The 21,830-nt window shown below is 48.0% G+C and overlaps 1 protein-coding gene across 3 annotated transcripts in view; it reads right to left on the bottom strand.

Annotated features, from left to right (window-relative positions):
- LOC311600842 (calpain-8) overlaps positions 1-13,761 on the bottom strand; it is a 70,238-nt gene extending 56,477 nt beyond the window's left edge. For all 3 annotated transcript variants that reach the window (XM_084787948.1, XM_084787946.1, XM_084787947.1), the window contains exons 1-2: positions 13,452-13,761; positions 6,890-6,959 (exon numbers count right to left, since the gene is read on the bottom strand). In XM_084787948.1, the coding sequence (XP_084644074.1) occupies positions 6,890-6,959; positions 13,452-13,688 (307 nt within the window). In that variant the 5' untranslated portion in view covers positions 13,689-13,761. The remainder of the gene's footprint in view (positions 1-6,889; positions 6,960-13,451) is intronic.
- Between the last annotated feature and the right edge of the window lie 8,069 nt (positions 13,762-21,830).

Consider the following 21,830-nt stretch of genomic DNA (forward strand, 5'->3'; position numbering starts at 1 on the left):
ACTCAGGTCAATAGAGAAGGGGAGAGAGGGGAAGTGAGCACATACAGCCACAAGCACACAGGTACATGACAGTGAAAAATAAACGGGAGAGGCAATATATCGATGATAGAGCACTTATGCGCTGTGCAGGGGTGGGGAGGGGGCCTGGCTGAGTCCCCTAACTGAAAAGAAAAGGCAAGGAGGAAGGTTGTGGGGGGGGCGGGAGAAGGTAAGTAGGCAGAGAGGGAGAGAGAAAATGATACAATAGACTTATATTTTGGATAAACATTATAATAGGTTATTCAGAAAGTTTGCTGACTCTTCTCCACATTCTGGAAGGTCTTGGTCCATATTTGTTCAAGGAAAAAAAAAAACCTGCCATTCTTCTGAGGGCAGCAAGCTCCCAGAATTCCATTTCCCAGGGATGAAGTCCTTTGCCTTGGTGAATGCATGCCTCCTGTGTCACTCAGGCCCATTAGGAACTAAGGACCTTTGAGTCCTTTGTTTTCCCAAGTCATAGACACTAAGGACATCACACGTTAATGTGCCCATCCTATGAGCAGGGGCAAGGACTGTATGGGGACGAGGAAGGAAGAGTTAGCCACTACCACTGAGCTTACTAGAGACCATCCTACTCTGAGGATTCTAACAGGATCTCTGAAAATCCTTACAGAAGTACAGTAAGCCAGCCATCTCTGAGGATCCTTACAGGGGTACAGTAGCAGTGAATGGAGGTGTCTTTGTGTGCCTCTCTCCACACTTACTATCAAGGATCAATTAATGAACTGCTTCCAGAACATTCTTCCCTTGTTGAGGATCAGCAAGCCTCTTCAGATGCCTTTACATTTCTTAACATTCCTACCCATCCATGTCAGAAAGTTGGTTTCCACAAAAGACAGCCTTGTTTCCACAAAACTTTGAAATCCTTTGACAATCAAGACACATAGGCAACTTCAAGATAAAACTTTTGTTCTATGCCTGATCCAACCTGATCATTGAGAGGCAGGAAGAAAACCACAAGAAGTCTCCGATTTTGGTTTTATCAGTTTTCAAGTTCTTTAAATAATGACACAGTGACAGAGGTTACAGGTCAACAGATCAAAGTGCTACAAACTCTCTGCATGCTGCTTTACACCATGCCCTGTGGAGCGCATGGCTGTGGTGCTCAGGGCTATTGGTAGCCATTTCTATCCATGGTAGTGGCCACTTCTGGGGTGATAAGGAACCAAGTGTTAGTTTCCTAACTACGTTCACCTGGTGGTTTAATTATGACTGTAAAAATGGTAGAGAGGACACCCATCAGCCTTCCATGAAGGCCCAGGTCTACAGAGGTGAGCTGAAAGAGTCTTGGCTAATGACCAACCCAGAGAGAGAATGGGAGCCCCAGGAAAGGAATGAAAATAAGCAGGAAGGATGGTGGATTGGAGGAAAGAAGCCAGGTCCCTGGACTCAGAGCGCAGGCATGACTTGGCAGAAGAAAAACCCAAACTGGGCCAGACTCCTGTCTCTACGCCATGCATTTACAAGTCACAATGTCCTTTTTACACCATCTACCAAGAGCCACTGCCCAATTCAGTTGGAAAGTCCTTCCTGTGGTCTGTAGAATGCTCACAATCCTAATAGTGAGCCCAGGGCTCAGTTGGGGTGGCTATAAGGACCCTTATCCTTCCGTCTGCAGCAGCTAACCCAATGTGTGGGTGACAGTCCAACCTATACATTGGAGGCCTCCTATGACATCTCTAAAACCAAAGCTACTGAGGAGAAATCTGACCAGTAGTGGTCATATGGAACTTCTCTTGCACAGAAGAGATAACAACCAACTCAAATATGACCAGAAAGCATGCTGGGAACATTTAGACCTATGGATTCCAGTTCCACCAATGCCAGCCAAGCAATCTCCTATCCATGAGCCAGTTTATTCCCCATTTTTCCTTAGGGCGGTTGGGAGAAGGACATCTAAAGGCAGGCACAAAATGAGTCCTGATACACAAAGGTGACCTGTTGTGTGAAAGCCACTAAGCTCAGTGCCACAGATGCTCTGGGACATGCGCTGGCCAAAATGCAAGGACAGAGGAGGAAGCACCATGACGGGACACTAGAAGACTAGGGTAGGGACAAAGGAACGTTGAGACACAAACGACGGACTACCATGATGGCACAAATGAGGACCATAGAGCACTGTGAGGAGATAGTGGAACACGGTGATGGGGCCGCAGTACACTACGATGGAATATCATACAGAGAAGATACAACAGTGTGGTACACTCTTACAACGTTGTGAGAGTTCACGGGAAGCATTATATTTTAAGACTAGAGCACTGTTTTTGGAACAATGGAATGCTGATATGGAGTGGGACTGTGGCAGACAGAAGAGCACCATGATGGGGCATGGAACACTCTGATGGGACAGGGCAGCATCCCAGAGGGAGAGCTGGGCATTGTAGTGGGCCACGGAGCATAGCAGTTAGATAGGAGAACACTGGGATGACACAGTGGAATATTATGTCAAGACAGTGGAGCTTTGTAATAATGTTTTGATGTACAGTGGAATTTTCTAATAGTCAGTGAAGCGTTTTGATTGGATGGTGAAGCACTGTGGCGGGACAGTGGAACTGGGACAGTGGATAATTGCAATGGGACAGATGTACGCTGTGATAGGAAAATGCAGTGGACCATTGTGATGAAACAATGCAGTATTATGATGGAACAGTGGGCCACTGTGATGGCACAGTAGTGCACTGGGAAAGGACAATGGGGCACTATTAGGGACAATGGAACACTATGACAAGACAATGGAGCATCATAACGGGTCAGAACATTGTGATGAGATGAGTACACCTTGTGATAGATTAATAGGGCACTGTGATAATGCAGTGGAGTGTTGTGGTAGATCAGGAGAGCAAAGCATTGTGATGGGACACTGGAGCACTGTGATAGGGCAGTGGAGCACTGTGGTGGCAAGGAGAGCAGTGAGATGGGACAATAGAACATTGTGAGAAGAAAGTAAGAGACTATGATGGGACAATGGAGCGTGGTGATGGAACAGTAGAACACTATGATGAGATCATGGAGTAGTATTATAGACAGTGGACACTTTGATAGGGCAGTGGAGCACTATGATGGGGCAGTGGAGCACTATGATGGGGCAGTGGAATACTCTGCTAGGGCAGTGGAGCACTCTGCTAAGGTGGTGGAGCACTCTGCTAGGGCAGTGGAGAACTCTGATGGGGCAGTGGAGCACTCTGATAGTGTAGTGGAGCACTATAATGGTGTAGTGGAGCACTATGATGGTGTAGTGGAGCACTCTGATGGGGTGGTGGAGCACTCTGCTAGGGCAGTGGAGCACTATGATGGTGTAGTGGAGCACTATCATGGGGCAATGGAGCACTATCATGGGGCAATGGAGCATTATCATGGGGCAGTGGAGCATTGTGAAGAAGATAATGAGGCATTTTATAGAAGAATGGAGTACTCTAATGGGAGGGTCAGTGGAGGACTGTTACAACTCTCAAGTACTGTTTTGAGATACTGTAACATTTTGGTTTTTAAATGTGTTTACTGAAAATTATCACAATAATTCTATCAAAAAAGGTACCATGTTCAGCTAGGTGTTTTTGTCCACACTTATATTCCCTGCACTCAGAGCAATCTGGGGCAGAAGGCTCCTGAGTACATGGCCCACCAGGCTTGTAGGATGAGTGTAAGGCCTGTCTGTGCAGCTTAGTAATACCCTATCTTAAAATGAATTTTAAAAGGAGGGGGAGCTGCGGTATAGTTTACTGGTACCACTGCTGTCTGACATGTCCAAAGCCCTAGTTTCAATCCCCAGTGCAACAGAAATAAATAAATTACCTCTTTTTAGTATATAGACCAAACATTTTAATATTTTAGAGAAAGAATGCTAGCAACAACCCCAGTGCTAATGTTGGACTCTAGAATGTCAACAAGTTTATTAAGCAAGCGTTACCCTCTGCCATGCCCAAATCAGCAAGTGCTGGGTCAAGCTTATAGCCCTCAGGAAGGTGAGCTACATCCACTGAGGAATCTTGTCTCATTGTTCAGGACTGACCCTGACTCCACTCTCACAGGCCACAAGAGCTGTGGTTGCTCAGCCACTGGTGGCAGCCTTGGCTATAAACCACCTGCTTTTCTGTTTATTAAATACAATCTTAATAAACAGGGACCCAGGCACCTGTCCTGCTCAGGTGCTCAATGGCCCCCTTTTCCAACTCTGTTCATTAAAATCCACCACCACAGTGGCGGCTTCGCTTGTTTTGATGTGAGCAGGAATCAGAACCAGTTGGGTTCGTTTCCTGTGCCTCCACCTCAGGCCTCCATCCACCACACATTTCTCCATGGTAACGCTCCAGCCCCTTCTGGAAGCCCTCAAATCTCCCTGCTTAACAGTAATCAAAGGACAATCCCACCAAGTCAATCAATGAAAAAACTCTCATTAACTGCCTTTCCCAAAGTTAAAAGGTCTCTAACAAGGAGCCATTAAAGGCAGACATTCAAAGTTGTGTTTCCCTGGGCTGTGTGCTAAATTAGGCTAACTGTTTAGCTTCAAGGAAAAGGGCAGCGTGTCCTCACCCAGGGCAGGCAAAAGGTCAGCCCATTCACCCCTCTGGGAGCCTCATGCCAGGGCTAGGGAGATGCAGGGTGTCAGTTCCTGGGAGTGGTGCACTCTTGTGTGGCACCCCAATTGTACTTTCTGCTTTGTAGTCACGCTGCCTGGGTTCGGACTAAGCTATTTGCTGTACTCATTAAAGGACAGAACATTGAAAGCATTTAAAATCAAATGCCCTGCAATTTTCCACGTCATGATGGTTTCCCACAGGCTGAGAAGAAAGGTTTTTCCAGACTGGAACAAGGAGAGAGTAAGAAACAAGAGGAAGGGTGGAAAAACACGCTAAGAAACCAGAGGTCAAGGGGTTGATGTGGGGGTGGGGGGAAGGTGGGGATGAGGATGGGGGTTGCTTATTTTCATCAAGTACTTCGCCCCACCCACTTCTTGCTTTCATCTCTAAACCGTGTTTTGTAGCTGTCCACTACCTAGGTAACAAGGCAATATGGAAGCCTAGCAGTAAATTTGCTTGTTTAATGCAGGATCCCAAATGTGCCATAAACCCTATTAAATGTTGTCACACTCTCTGTAGACTCTCCCATCAGGAAGGCTCTGGGGTTAGGAGGGCTGGAGGTCAGCAGAGCGAGTCTGTTATCAAGGACAGCGTATGCTTTTTCCTTTTTTAAGAGACATAAACATTTGAAATATTATTTACATAATGCAACTGTGGAGCCACGCAGTGTGGAGAGTGGCGCATTTGTTGTTTGTTTTCTGGTAGCAGTAGGGATTAAACTCAGGGCCTCGTGCATGCTAAGCACGAAATCTACCACTGAGCCCCAGCCCCAGCCCCAGCCCTCAGAATAGTATTTCTGAATGTTCTTTCCATATTAAGAAGATGTAGTCACACACACTCCTGGTCACTTATTCATACGAGCCAATCTTTATTTTGCTTTTAAAGAAACAAGGCAACAGTTGTACCTAGTTTGTGTTTAAACCATTAAGAACTGTTTAAAACTTACCAGGCGTGGTGGTGCGTGCCTTTAATCCCAGCACTTGGGAGGCAGAGGCAGGCAGATCTCTGTGAGTTCGTAGGCCAGCCTGGTCTACAAAGGGAGTCCAGGGCAGACAGGGCTGTTACACAGAGAAACCCTGTCTCAAACAAACAAACAAAAAAACAAAAAAACTGTTCAAAACTTGATACATTTTTAAGTAAATTTTGTTCCCTAACAATATTCTGATTTTAAAAAAAAAGGGGGGTCCTTCTGGGGATGTTCCTCAGTGGACAGAGGGCTGGCCTAACACACAAAGGCCACTGTTTGATCCCCAGTTCCACCTGTAATGGGGTGGTGGGCATGGCACACAGACACTCCAGAGATGGAGGCCAGTGGATGACTTCTTGCTCAGCCTCAGCCAGTCCAAGGCCCACTCAGGAGAAATGTCACCCCATCAAGAAAAACTCCCCTAGGTATGTCTCTATGTGTGCCATCAGTATATTTAACCTCTGGTGAAAAAACGTACAAAGTCAATGGTAACTCTCCTTGAAAATGAAATACAAACTTTGTAACCACCAAAATGAATTGTTGCTGTGATTTGTCAGACTCTCCTGACTGGTAAACCTAGTTTGTTTACTTATTATTGCTGCTGTTGGGAATTGGACCAGGGCCTCTTTTACTCTAGCATGACCTCTGCAGCTGAGCTACACCCCTGAGAGCCTAAAACATGCAAAACAAAGGTAAATTTATTTCCCAGATTGAGCTGCCGCTGCCTTGAAGAGAACATGAGACTTGGGGAAATGGTGTGCTTTCCCTGGAAGGTTGTTTATCTGTCCTGTTGCTCTGTTTTGAAGACTGAACCCATGGCCTCGCCCTGGCTTGGTACCCATTCCTCCTCGAGTCCTCACACACTAGAAGGAGGCTCCTGATTCCAAGGTCGCCGGTCTGTGAAAGACTGTGTGGCTGAAAGATAACATCATGTTTTCCTACTAACGATGGGGGTGTCCCCTCTGCTGTAATTACACAGACAAGGCCGGTCCACAGGAAGCTCTGCCTGCTTAGGGACAGCTAAGGAAAACATCCCAGGTTTTCTTCTACAGTAAGTATGTAATCCTGGGTCATCACTCTAACATGAAAGGAGTTCAGTGAGCTGGCAGATAATGGCTGGCTAAGGGAAGCCAAAAGGTACTCACGACACTGAGACCCACCCAGAGCACAGCCCGCCGCAAGAACAGAAGAAGTCCGTATGTGCACAACTGGGTTGGCCAGGTCAAACAGCTTAATCTGACATTGCTCATTCCTCAAGCTCGCCTGCCCTCGCCCTAAATAAATAGGCCTCAACCCAGTTACTCACCCAGATCTCCTTGGCGGATGTCTGTGCGTGTGGCTCCACCAACAATAAACTGAGGGTTGGGGCACAATTCCTGGAAGTAGTTTAGGAGAAAACACAAGTCAGTCAGAAGTTGCTGTTCAGTGACGGAGGCAGCAGGGGCAGAAACATCAGCGCAGAATTCAGATCCGGAAGAAGGCAGCAGGTTGTGTCCTGCTACACTCACATGACTTTTACTCCTCTGGCAGGTCATCAGGACCGGAGAAGGGCGGACACGAGAGTCACACAGGACACAGGACAAAAGCTGGTGCCCAGAGCCCTTTTAATGACCAGAATTTTGATCGTGAATGGTGCATGTGGCTATGGTGTGTGAAAAGGCTGAAGGGCGTGGCGTGGTAGGAGAAAGGCAAAGGCTGAGATACAGACACAGTGAGATATGACCCTGCCCATCTAAACAACACCCCCTCTTTACACAGATGGCCAATTAGAGAGGGCTGTTTGCCAAAAGGCAATGCACCCTGTGGGCGCTCCTTAAGCACGTGACTAAGACGGGAGGATCTTGTCACTGACGGGATCCTGAAGGCGACAGGGAGGACGTTAGGGATCAAAGATGAGGTGTCGGGGAGTACCATTTCTAGACAGGAGACTTCAGGTCTGATCAGCCTCCCCTTGGCATCTGCTCAAATGTGAAGGAGGGACCTAGACCAGGAAGGAGGGACCAGGATGCTTGCTTTCAGCCTTTTTCCTTTGTTTACCCAGGAAGGACCTACTGGGCCCCATTCTGTTATGGTGTCACAGCAGGCAGGGGAGAGGGAAGGATGGGGAGGTGAGGGAGACAAAAAGGTAAAACGCCAGCCTCTAAGTGCTTTGGGTTTACACAGGCAAACCAAGCTGACATTATTATTAGGAAACAGAGGAAAAGGACTAGTGCATATTAAAAGTCCAGCGGGAATTCTGGCTGACCAGCCGGCCACATGGAGACACGATGGCTGTCTGCTAAAAAAGTGGGCGCTAGTACAGTCTGCAGAGGGGTGACCAAAGAAGACAGCCTGATGGGCACAAGACAGACTATTAAGGGGAAAGGTTAGGACCTCAAGGGACCAAAGGGAACTAGGGCTATATTTACCGAGAGGCATTTAATGGGTGGGTTACATGACAGCAACACCTGGCAGCCACAGAGTGAGAGTCACTACTTACTCCACAGACATGAGGAAATGATAGGTCCAACACGATGAAGAAGCAAGAGAGTGAGCCGAGTAAAAAGGGCAGAGCTCAGGTAGAGCTGTGAACAGGGAGTCTGAGATCCTACTATGGGAGATGGAACCTTCTGGAAGGCAGTCCTATAGGTCTATATGAACCTGTCAGCTCCTGCCATCATACCCAGAAACAGCCCCTCTCTCCTGACATCTCACTCTCCTACCCCAAGTAACTGTTACTGCTGGACAGAATTCCAACAGAAAACAATAAAATAAAAAATCTTTTGTCTCTTTATTCTTAACATTTCTAACACATCCTTCTAAAAACTATCTTTGACAGAAAGTGTGTGTGTGTGTGTGTGTGTGTGTGTGTGTGTGTGTGTGTGTGTGTGTGTCCTAGTCAACTTTCTATCACGATAACAATATACCAGAGACATAAGAAAAGTTGTCAGGCCTGGTAGTACATACCCATAATCCCAGCACTTGGAAGAATAAAGCAAGAAGATCAATATTTTGAGGGTATATATTAAAGACTTTATTTAGAGGAGGCGGGGGAAAAAGAGGTGGGGAAGGAGGAGGAAGAGGAGGAGAAAAGGAAATCTCACTTGGGGCCACATCTTTGGAGGTTCATCCAAGATCAGTTCCACTATTTGGGGGTCTGTGATGAGGCAGACAATATGGTAAGAATGTGCAGTAGAAGAGGCCTGATTGCTTTGTGCCAGCTAAGAGGAAAAGAGAGAGGGAGAGAGAAAAGAGGCAGAGTCCTAACTCCACCTTCAGAGAAACACTCTCAGTGACCGTGAAGCACACAGTCTAACTGCCCTACCATATAGCCCAATTGTGCTACAGGGCGGACCCTCTGGGAAAGACATGGTGCAAACTATAGCACTCTCTCTCTCTCTCTCTCTCTCTCTCTCTCTCTCTCTCTCTCTCTCTCTCTCTCTGTGTGTGTGTGTGTGTGTGTGTGTGTGTGTGTGTGTGTGTGTGTGTGATCACATGTACCTTTTTCATCTTTCATTAGAACAAAGAGAATTCCACAGTTGCATTAAGAGTAGCATGAATCATTCAGCCAATCCTCCAGTGAGGGGGAGGTAACTTTTGTTCTGTTTTGTTTTCATCTTTTGCAGTCTCTGGTGACAAGTGAGGGGAGGACATGGAGGGCCAGAGAGATGGCTCAGCAGGTAAAGGCACCTGTCACCAGGCCTGACAACCTGAGTTCAATTCCTGAGGACTCATATGGGGGAAGGAGAGAACCAATTCCTCCCTCTGGCCTTCACATGTGATGAGACACTGGTATACACACACACACACACACACACACACACACACACACACACACCACCACTACCCACACCAAACACACAGACATGCCACATACACACCAAATACACACATCACACACCACATACCACACACACACATACTACACATGCACATCACATACCACATACTCACACATCACATACCATATACTACACACACACACATCACACACCACATACCACACAAACACATATACCACATACACATATACACACTACATACCACACATGCACACACATACACACACACACACACCACCATCACCACCACAACCACAACCACCACACACCACACCACACCACACCACACTTCACTACTACATTAAAATATAAAAGCTGTAGCTACAGTACTGCTCTCGGGTGCGCAAGAGCTCCCATCCTCTGGGCCATTATTTCCTGACAACTAAAAGGTGGAGAAATTTGAAAAAACTAATTTAAGAGTAACAGATTGGAAAATTTTTTTAATTTAGATTTTGCCTGTAAAAAGAAGGAGGTTAACTACAGAACTGAAGGAAAGAAAGTGCATTGAGTGGGAGTTTGAAAGAGTCTCTTTCCTTAAACAATTCTTTAGAAAAGAATTGATCCATCCCCTGCTACTGTTATTCTGCTAAATGGACCCGGTACCAAACCGCCTTTACACTTGTATCTCTGTCCCACAGATTCTTGCAGCGGGGTGGTGGTTAATACAGAAACTCAAAAGCAGTCAAGCTACAGAAACTAAGTGTCACTCGAGTGCTCAGCCACAAATGGGACAACAGTACCACACTTCCTTCCCTCCAAGACTCAGGGGCCATCTCAGAAGAGTGTGTGAGCCAGTGTCTGGGAGGACCAGAGCAAAACAATGTGACATAACAGGACCGCTGCACTCAGGAACTCATGAAGTTGGGGCACGGAAGGAAGGTGGAGGGTGGCGTCCAGAAGGTACAGGGAGGAGCTGGGGTGAACATGATCAAAATCCATTGTAAGCAGCTATAAGACTCTCAAATAATTAATAAAAGTATATTTTAAATTAATCCATCCATCACTCCCATGAAACCTACCTTCTTTACAGCTCCATAAAACTGGCCTCCTGTGTGACCAGTAACCCCAGAATGAGCTAACCCATCTTACTGGGTGTACCTTGACATTTGCTGCCGTTGGCTCGCTCCCCGCCTAAAAGCTTTCCTCTGTGCTGTGTGTCTTCACTAGCTCTTGAATTTCATGTCTGTCAATATACTGCCTCAGTTTCCCCTGTGGACTCCTGCTTTCTCGCTCTAGGAATCCAAGAACCCCTGGGATTGGTCCTCGGCCTCTATTCTGGCCCCGTTTCATGTGTTATTTCATATATCCCTTGTATCTTCCTGAGCAAGGTATTGGGTAATGGCTCAAACTCAGCTCCTAGCTGTAGATGATGCTGATGCTTCCAAAGTGACTCCCTGCCCTGTCTGCTCAATTCTGTTACAATGTTCATGTGGCAGAAGCAAAGCAGCTAAGCTCTGCTGCAATCTTAGGTTTGGGTAAGAAGAGAGGATTTTGGTAAAGGCTACAGCTTAAAATGCTACCTGTGGGTAAGTAGGTGGAATGCTCATCTTCATGTGTGCTACTTACTAATTATAATGCAAAATGTCCCCACTCAGATAAAAATAGCCATGACTGATATTGACACGGGTCCTTCAAGGGTCGCAGAAAGTCCTCAGCTTCACAAACTCACAGGGAGATAAGACCTCTGCAGGATGCACGAACTTATCTTACGCCTTCTCCCCACTAAACCTCAGGGCAGAAGTACGGAATAAACAGGCAGCTGAAGAGATTTAAAAGATGGAGACTCTATCAATAAAAAAATAAAAATAAAAAAAAAGGGAAAAAAAAGATGGAGACTCTGCAGAGAGGCAGGCCCTTCTGCCCACATTTCTGGACTGCTTTTTCTCCTTCTTCTTCTTCTTCTTCTTCTTCTTCTTCTTCTTCTTCTTCTTCTTCTTCTTCTTCTTCTTCTTCTTCAGCACCAGTCACGTATGTTCAGGGTGATGATTCCTGGCCATCAAGTAATGACCCCAAGAATTCCTCAACACAAACAACCCAAGCCTTGCACCAGCCTCTGATGAATAGGAAGACAGTAAACAGTAGTAGTCCCTACTTCCTGTGAGGAAATAAGGTAGGAAGTGCTGTAAAAGCACACAGTCTCAGACATGATGGCCACTCAGAAACATTGCTCTCCAGGACAGTGTGCCTGGTGGTCTTGGTTTGGCAGTTGGGAGGGCTCTGAGTGATCCTGTCCAAAAGCCCAGCGATGTCACTGTCCTCACCTGACACTCAAGTCCATGTTCTTCACCACAGCGTCTCTCCGTTGTCTGCCTATTCTCCACCCGCTCCTTAACTAGCTAAAGCTCCTCAAGGCTCCTCTCTGCACAAGACAAGAGCACAGCAAATCATGGCTGAATTCCAAAGCCACTAATCCAAGTAGCAGCATCTGAAGAAAGAACAGAAGCAAGCTGGGTCTACTACCACCCACTAACTTTCCTACAATTCAACCCCTCCACGTGTCTCCTAACTGGAGCCCTTTTTATGTGCCTGGCATGGATTTACTATTGACTATATATTTCTCCTGAAGATCAATAAACTGCTTAATTACCAAGAGGTGGAAAAGGACACTTCAGACAGAAAAGAGTATTGACCAGGATGCACTAAGTCCATTCACACCAGGCATTACATACATCACAGGGGCTTGTGATGGACATGGCGGCAGGGAGCTAAGAGCACTGGGAATAAGCACAGGCAGCCAGTTCCCCATAGGAGGGTTGCTACTCTTGCCACACATAAGCAGAAGATCCCTGAGGAATTTCCAACAGAAAGTTCATCTAGAGAACCCAAGTGAGCTCTTGCAAGCCTCATGTAGACAAATATGTCTTCCGTTCCTTTCCTTGAGACAAGAACCTACGTGGACCTTCTCCTTAGAAACCTATCTTCCCCCTGGGTGTGTATCCAAGAGGATCACAGCCACCTAGGATAGTGGCACCTGCACATCCATGGTTATTGTAGCACTAGTCACAGTAGCCATGTTATTGAATCTACTGGGTACCCATCCTCAGATGAATGAACAAAAAAAAATGTATACTTATATGGGATTATAGGTGTGCAAGTACAATGGAGTATCATTCACTATAAAGAAAAAAGTCATATCATTTGTAGGGAAATGGACAGAAACAAAAATCATCATTTTACATGAGATGAGCCCAATTCACAAAGATAAATATTACATATTTTCTCTTTTATGTGGAGCTTGAGGAAGTGTGGCGATCGGGAGATAGATGAAGAAACGAAACACCTTAATTTGTAGAATGGCTGGATGAAAAAAAAATGGCAGTCCTCAAACTAAAGAAAGAGTTATCCTCAAAGTAGCAAGGCAAACCACAAAACAAAAAGCAAATAGATCCACTGAGAAATGGGCAAAAGGCTTCAACAGGAATTTCTTTAAAGGACACAGCAGTGATCTATCAGCAAGCAGATGAAAAGCTACAGCACCCATTATCACGGGGGAGATGCAAATCAAGACCACAGTGTGACCACACCCATGCCCTTTAGGATGCCTTTCACCTTTCCTCCCTATTCTCCAGCCCTGGTGGAGCCTTCCATGGCCTCTCAGCAGCGATGCTCTCACAGTTTGCCTGTAGCTGACTGTATCTAACCTTGGTTTGTTCCCTGGGTGTGCTGGCCTGGGGGACGCCATGCAATCCTAACAGCCATGCATTCTGTGCCTCTTACACTTAGGGCAATTACACTCTGAGATTTATTTCTAGTTCTCGTAACAACACTGAAATGCAACGGTTCTGGCGGCAGCATTCTAAGGGTGGAAAAGCTGAAGCTAAGAGAGATGAGGCCTTGGGCCACATCAGCAAAGCCGCTGATGAGATCTAACTTGTCCAGCTTCAAGGCCTGTGCATGCTCTTCCTTAGGAGTAATTTTAGAAAGTGACACAAGGGCCAGAACTGTGGGATCCGAGAACAGAGTCCACACCCACCATGCCACCTACTTCCACCCTTGACCAGATGTGACAGCCCTCTACCCTGTGTGACACTCAAAATTGTGCCTTACCGTGGGTCGCTTCCACACGACGCCTTGGGTTTGTGGGGAGCCTGGTCCAAGATCCCTGTAGCCCAAAGCTGACGGACATGCTGGGAATTCTGGGTCTTTAAATAGGACCCCTGAGTTCAAGCATTGCTTTCTCAGGGTTTCGAAGTCCTGGCCCAAATACTTCACAGCGTTCTGGTTAGAGCCAAGACCCTCAGCTGCTGCACGCTGCTTGGATAGTCCAGCTGCCAGGGCTGCCATGGCCTAGCTGTGAGTCCAGTAGGGTGGACCGGGAAGCAGGGCTTCTGTATCCTCACAGACATCTGTCCTATGAGGATGCTGCCCTATAAAGCAGTGTGCAGGGAGGTGGGGCATGTAAACTTTTTACCTGATGGAGGCCCTGCTCCAAAGGGACATGAGTCATAAACAGGATCAAATATGTACCCAAGGTGCAGGTGAATTTGCCCCGCCTTCTCCTGCTGGTTCACAGACCATTCAGATGCCACAGGCAGAGGCTATGAGAAGTCTCCAGAAGCTGGACAGGGCAAGAATGGGTTCTCCCCTAGAGCCTCTGTGAGGAGTGGCCCTGCCCACACCTTGCTTAGCTTCCATGTGGATGCTAGGAATCAAACCCAGGTCCTCCGGAAGACTAGCCAATATTCTTAACCTTTGAGTCATCTCTCCAGCCCCAACTTCTGGTCTTTTCAATAACTGCATGTGTGTTATCTATTACAGAAGACACAGGCAATCAATACAGTGTGACAATAATTCTCTGGACCACTTACTTACAACAAAATCTCCCTAGTATCTTGCATCATCACCACTGTCTCTAAGAGAGTTCTGGGGACTGTAAGCTGCCTCCGTGTATAAAGGGCTTGCCACACAAGGAGGACAATCTATATTCAGAGGTAGAGACAGGAGGATAAGAGGTCCAGGGTCATCTGGGCTACATGCTGAGTTCAAATCCAGTCTGGGTTGCATGGACCTTGTCTCTAAAATTAAATAAAACAAAATATTAAACAGTTGTGACTCAGTAGATTTATAAGAAGCAGAGGTAGGACTCAAGAACTCACAGTCATTCGACCATCGTGCTGTAGACGATGATACAAGGGTCTACACTGGACTCTCTGAACCAAATGGCCTCTGAGGCCCACAACTCTTCATGCTCGGCTCGTGCTAATGGTAACCCATGTGCTCAGCCCTCAGCTGGGTTCTTCTGAGCATGAAAAAGAAACAAAAACAAAAAAACAGTTCCCCATTATCCATCATAAATACAAGGTCAGGATGACCTTCAGGGGCTCAAGTCAGTTATCTGGAAAGTTCAATTCTGCCCCCTCCATGCCTTGGGGGGTCCCCTTTTATTCCCTCCACACTCCTTTTCCTTTGATTCAAAACTCGCTCACTGTTTGGCTCATTGAGTATTCAGTTAAATGCTCACCCATGCACAAAGCTGACCTATCCTTGCTTTATCCCAGAGCCCCAGCTCCATACCATCTCCTGGGATTCCTGGAACACTGAAGATTCTAGAAGCCCTGCAGCCTTAATTGGGAGAAAGGGGGGGGGGTACTTATTCTTATTCCTGATTCTATCGCCTGGTTACCTGAAGTCCATACTGCATCACAAGGAACAAGTGGTCATTTCACACCATCTGACCATCAACAGTAAGCTAAAGAAGAGCACGGGGCTTCTGCGTGGCTAGCCAAGCACACTGGCTCTGCTCACTTGGCCACCCGGCTCCACGTCTCTTCTTCCTCCACTTTCTTCCCCAGAAGGCTTGCTTTCTGTTTATGGGATGTCATGCTTGCCCACCTCAGGGCTTCACACATGCTGTTCCTGCCACCTGAAATGCTCTTCCGTTCTGCCGCCTGTGCCCTAGGAATGGTTTTCCACAACCACAACCCTCAAATTTAGCCCTTCCCCCATCCTCTTTACACTACCAGATGAGTACACATGGCTCTGCTGGGCAGGGCCTCCTGCAATCAGTGAGTTAAGCCCCCTCTGGCCCGCAGGCTTTCCATTCCATGAGGACGCTTATGGTTTTTTATTTGTTATTCAGTCTCTGGATCCCAGGGTGCTCCTAAGAAACCCAGTAAATATTTCTTAGACAAAGAAACCACATATCAAGATGTTCAGTAGATGAACAGACGTAAGCAAGATATAACAGACCTGGCAACCCCATGCGCGGCCACTAGTTAATTAGTAAAGACCTCATGGGAGGGCTTTTCTGCCTGTTCCTTCCCGACGCTTCCCAGAAGCATTCCCCTCAGACTGACAAAAATGAGCAAGCCCTTCCTCCTCCAAGTGCAGAAGCCGCACAGCTGGTAATTCTGCTTCCCCGCTAGGGAGCTCCTTTGGGTCGGTCATCCTTCCTTCCTTCCCACTCCACCTTTCTAAATTGCCTCACTCCCGATCCAGGTGCTCAACCAAGAAGCCCTTCCTCATCAGGCAGGCAGGGCCGAGCCACTGCAAATAGAGCCCTCGTTGGCCCAGTCACGAAAAGAATGGTGAGTGGATGAGGGAAACCTCGGCTCACCATCCTTTCTCAAGCAGACAGCCTAATCCAGTCAGGCACCAACAAGGAAACAACCTATACCCAAAGTCTCTGTCCATCTGGACAGATGTCTTCCCAACCTCACACCTGAGACAGCTGCAAGAGCCAGCGCCAGCTCCCTGCCAGGAAGCCTCAGAATCCACCTCAGAGGCAAAGAGTCTGTGCAGACACCTGTCTGGTAGCCCCTACCTAATAAGAACACTTCTTGGCAAACAGCCCAAATGCACGTCAGCCAAGTCAGCCCCTGAACCTCACCCACAGACAAGCCCTCCTTGGCTACGGGGAGCCAGGCAGTATTAAACCCCCAGCAAGAGAGATGGATCACCCTGGTTGCACCCAAGGGCCCAAGTATGCTTCTCAGGCAATTAAAGTTTGCAAAGCTTCTTGTCTTGCATAACTATAATGCTGGGAAAAGGATGGGAGAAAGCCAGCAGATTTGTCCCCTGAGCCTCCCATGTTCAGAACGCTAAGGAACGCAGAGCTTGGACTCGGTGTCGAGAGCATTTTGAGGTTCCTATACATGGCTGGCAGAAATGGAAACCAGTACAGATGTTTTAGGAAACAGTCTGGCAGTTTTGCAAAATGCCAGATGTGGGTGTTGCACGGTAACTCACAGCAGCGAGTTAGCAAGAACTGAAAGAGAATAGAAGGTGTGTGTCTGTGCAAAGCTTGTACATGGATGCTCGTACAATGAAGAGTTCCTCATAGCAGACAGGGGGTAGAAACAAGCAGACACCAACCAATGGTGAGTAGATAAAATGGAGTACATTGAGAGTGAGAACCGAATAATAGTCATGAAAATGAGTGCAGAGCCCAGGTGTGGCGGTCACACACCTGAGACCTCAGCACTCAGGAGGCAACGGCAGGAGGGAATTGTGAGCTCAACGCTATCCCAGATGATCCAGCAAGGGATGGGGGTAGCTCACACTCGCCCCTGAATTCCATCCCCCAAGAGGGAAATAGTCCGCATGCATGAAAACTTCAGGCAAATTAAATAAAACTAACCCAGGAAGACAACGTCACTCTCAAAGTCACTGTAATGAACCATCTAACAAGCAAGTTTCAAAGTTTTCGTCCTTCATGGGGGTGGGGATGACAGAGCCAAGTGGCTCACATCAAGGCAGTCCCAGAGCAAGGATGGCTGACTGCTAGGTTTTCCCTTTTGTCCTACCCATTTTCTGGGCTCCCAGCCTCCTTAAATATGACGTCATCCATGTTCAAGGCAGGTTTTTCCCCCCTTAGCGAGCAGTCTCTGGAAATGCCTTCACACACCCAGAATGCTTTATTCATCTCTGAGGCATTCCTCAATCCAATTATGTTGACGTCAAGACTAACCGTCCTGTCCAGTTACATGAGACTTTCAAAGCTGGTAAAGCCACGTAGACAGAAAGTGACTGCCAGGAAATGGAAAGATGGGGAAGTGGAACTGACTGCTACAAAGTGCACAGCTTCTTTTTGCCGGGATGGACTTAGCTAGAGGTGATGGCTGTACAACTAAAAGTCACACTTTATTTTTTTTTAATTTTTATTAATTTATTCATATTACATCTCAATTGTTAGCCCATCCTTTGTATCCTCCTATTCCTCCCTCCCTCCCGCTTCCCCCCCCACTCCCTTCCCCTATGTCTGTGACTGAGGGAAACCTCCTTCCCCTGTATATGCTCATAGGGTATCGAGTCTCTTCTTGGTGACCTATTATCCTTCCTCTGAGTGCCACCAGGCCTCCCCATCCAAGGGACATGATCCAATATGGGGCACCAGAGTTTGTGTGAAAGTCAGATCTCCTTCTCCACTTAACGGTGGAGAATGTCCTGTCCATCGGCTAGACTGGGTAGGGGTTCGAACTTTACTGCCTATATTTTCCTTGGCTGATGCCATAGTTTGAGGAGGACCCCAGGGCCCAGACATGCCTGTTGTTTTCCAGGACCCTCTGGATCCTTCTATTTCCTCATTCTCCCAGGCTTCTCACACCTAAAGTCTCCATAGGATGTCCTCCCCTCTGACACACTTTCCTGGTAGGTAAAGTTTTTCATGGGGACGTACCCCTTGGACTAGTGTAAGAGTCACACTTTAAATGTGCATCTGAAAACAATGATGTTGCTCATGTTGTGTGGGCCATATCTCAATACACAATCTAAACAGAACGAGTATTGTGACTCATGCCTGGACTGTCAGCGCTCCGAGGCTAAAGCAGCCTGGGGTACAGAGTGAATCTGATACCAGACTAGGTGACATAATAATGATAGTGGGGCTGTGAGGAAGAAAGAAGGACAAAGGAGGGAGAAGAGTATGAAGAAGGAAGAGAGGAAAATATTACATAAAGGAAGACTTGCAGTAATATGAATACAAGGCTGGCTTCCCATCTGCCCAGGACATCAAATTATGCAAGAGGGTACTGGGGATGTGTGCAAAACCTTCTCTAACCACAGAGAGAGAGAGAGAGAGAGAGAGAGAGAGAGAGAGAGAGAGAGAGAGAGAGACAGAGAGAGACAGAGAGAGACAGAGAGAGACAGAGAGAGACAGAGACAGAGAGAGACAGAGACAGAGACAGAGACAGAGAGACGGACAGACAGACAGAGACAGAGACAGCGAGCTGACCAAGTGACAGTGTTGGGTATATCCCTCAGTAGGTCTGTGAAATCACTCATGGCACTGGGGGTTATACCTCAGGCCCTCATCCCTGGAAAGAAGGGACCCAATCAAGCCCGGTTGGGAGGCTGAGATTGCCCTCCAGTGGCCAATTCAGGCCTGGCTGAACCGCTGTAGTAGCTAGCAGAAGGTGGTAAACCCTTCATCGGGCTAAACTAGGTCTGCCCAGCGCTTTTACATAGATTGGCTGATCAGACTCACAGCCAGACTCATCCAAGGTCACTTGGGGAGCCAATGAGGCCAAGTCCTCTAATTTGGAATCTTATCTTCCCACCACTAAGACCTACAATTTCCAAGGCATCTGAATAACAGGCTTAGATGGGATGCACCGTCTATCATAGCACTAGGAGCGCAGGGGAATAAAAAGACAAACAGAACCTGTCCCTACCAGACTTCAGTCATGACAAGACAGGGTGACACTCATGGGTGGAGTGATGGACTATGACGTTGACAAGTAATAAGGAAGGATTCAAGAAAGAGATGGCGTCCCAGGTGTAAAAGGGCTTCAGGGTAAGGATTTTGAAAGAAGGCAGTGAGAAACAAGTATCTGAGATGTGGGGAGCAGGGCAGCAATGACAGTGAGGAAAACCCTGCACACAGCAAGACAGTGAGGAAGGCCCTGCACACAGCAAGACAGTGAGGAAAACCCTGCACACAGCAAGACAGTGAGGAAAACCCTGCACACAGCAAGACAGTGAGGAAGGCCCTGCACACAGCAAGACAGTGAGGAAAACCCTGCACACAGCAAGACAGTGAGGAAAACCCTGCACACAGCAAGACAGTGAGGAAAACCCTGCACACAGCAAGACAGTGAGGAAGGCCCTGCACACAGCAAGACAGTGAGGAAAACCCTGCACACAGCAAGACAGTGAGGAAGACCCTGCACACAGCAAGACAGTGAGGAAAACCCTGCACACAGCAAGACAGTGAGGAAAACCCTGCACACAGCAAGACAGTGAGGAAAACCCTGCACACAGCAAGACAGTGAGGAAGGCCCTGCACACAGCAAGACAGTGAGGAAAACCCTGCACACAGCAAGACAGTGAGGAAAACCCTGCACACAGCAAGACAGTGAGGAAAACCCTGCACACAGCAAGACAGTGAGGAAAACCCTGCACACAGCAAGACAGTGAGGAAAACCCTGCACACAGCAAGACAGTGAGGAAAACCCTGCACACAGCAAGACAGTGAGGAAAACCCTGCACACAGCAAGACAGTGAGGAAAACCCTGCACACAGCAAGACAGTGAGGAAAACCCTGCACACAGCAAGACAGTGAGGAAAACCCTGCACACAGCAAGACAGTGAGGAAGACCCTGCACACAGCAAGACAGTGAGGAAGACCCTGCACACAGCAAGACAGTGAGGAAGGCCCTGCACACAGCATGGCAGTGAGGAAAACCCTGCACACAGCAAGACAGTGAGGAAGGCCCTGCACACAGCAAGACAGTGAGGAAAACCCTACACACAGCAAGACAGTGAGGAAAACCCTGCACACAGCAAGACAGTGAGGAAAACCCTGCACACAGCAAGACAGTGAGGAAAACCCTGCACACAGCAAGACAGTGAGGAAAACCCTGCACACAGCAAGACAGTGAGGAAAACCCTGCACACAGCAAGACAGTGAGGAAAACCCTGCACACAGCAAGACAGTGAGGAAAACCCTGCACACAGCAAGACAGTGAGGAAAACCCTGCACACAGCAAGACAGTGAGGAAAACCCTGCACACAGCAAGACAGTGAGGAAAACCCTGCACACAGCAAGACAGTGAGGAAAACCCTGCACACAGCAAGACAGTGAGGAAAACCCTGCACACAGCAAGACAGTGAGGAAGACCCTGCACACAGCAAGACAGTGAGGAAGACCCTGCACACAGCAAGACAGTGAGGAAGGCCCTGCACACAGCATGGCAGTGAGGAAAACCCTGCACACAGCAAGACAGTGAGGAAGGCCCTGCACACAGCAAGACAGTGAGGAAGGCCCTGCACACAGCAAGACAGTGAGGAAAACCCTGCACACAGCAAGACAGTGAGGAAAACCCTGCACACAGCAAGACAGTGAGGAAGGCCCTGCACACAGCAAGACAGTGAGGAAAACCCTGCACACAGAAAGACAGTGAGGAAAACCCTGCACACAGCAAGACAGTGAGGAAGACCCTGCACACAGCAAGACAGTGAGGAAGACCCTGCACACAGCAAGACAGTGAGGAAGACCCTGCACACAGCAAGACAGTGAGGAAGGCCCTGCACACAGCATGGCAGTGAGGAAAACCCTGCACACAGCAAGACAGTGAGGAAGGCCCTGCACACAGCAAGACAGTGAGGAAGGCCCTGCACACAGCAAGACAGTGAGGAAAACCCTGCACACAGCAAGACAGTGAGGAAAACCCTGCACACAGCAAGACAGTGAGGAAGACCCTGCACACAGCAAGACAGTGAGGAAGACCCTGCACACAGCAAGACAGTGAGGAAGACCCTGCACACAGCAAGACAGTGAGGAAGACCCTGCACACAGCAAGACAGTGAGGAAGACCCTGCACACAGCAAGACAGTGAGGAAGGCCCTGCACACAGCAAGACAGTGAGGAAAACCCTGCACACAGCAAGACAGTGAGGAAGACCCTGCACACAGCAAGACAGTGAGGAAGACCCTGCACACAGCAAGACAGTGAGGAAGACCCTGCACACAGCAAGACAGTGAGGAAAACCCTGCACACAGCAAGACAGTGAGGAAGGCCCTGCACACAGCAAGACAGTGAGGAAAACCCTGCACACAGCAAGACAGTGAGGAAAACCCTGCACACAGCAAGACAGTGAGGAAGGCCCTGCACACAGCAAGACAGTGAGGAAAACCCTGCACACAGCAAGACAGTGAGGAAGGCCCTGCACACAGCATGGCAGTGAGGAAAACCCTGCACACAGCATGGCAGTGAGGAAAACCCTGCACACAGCAAGACAGTGAGGAAGACCCTGCACACAGCAAGACAGTGAGGAAGGCCCTGCACACAGCAAGACAGTGAGGAAGACCCTGCACACAGCAAGACAGTGAGGAAAACCCTGCACACAGCAAGACAGTGAGGAAGACCCTGCACACAGCAAGACAGTGAGGAAAACCCTGCACACAGCAAGACAGTGAGGAAGACCCTGCACACAGCAAGACAGTGAGGAAAACCCTGCACACAGCAAGACAGTGAGGAAAACCCTG

This window comes from Acomys minous (genome assembly GCF_964271855.1).
Source record: "Acomys minous genome assembly, chromosome: 1".
Classification (NCBI taxonomy): Eukaryota; Metazoa; Chordata; class Mammalia; order Rodentia; family Muridae; genus Acomys; species Acomys minous.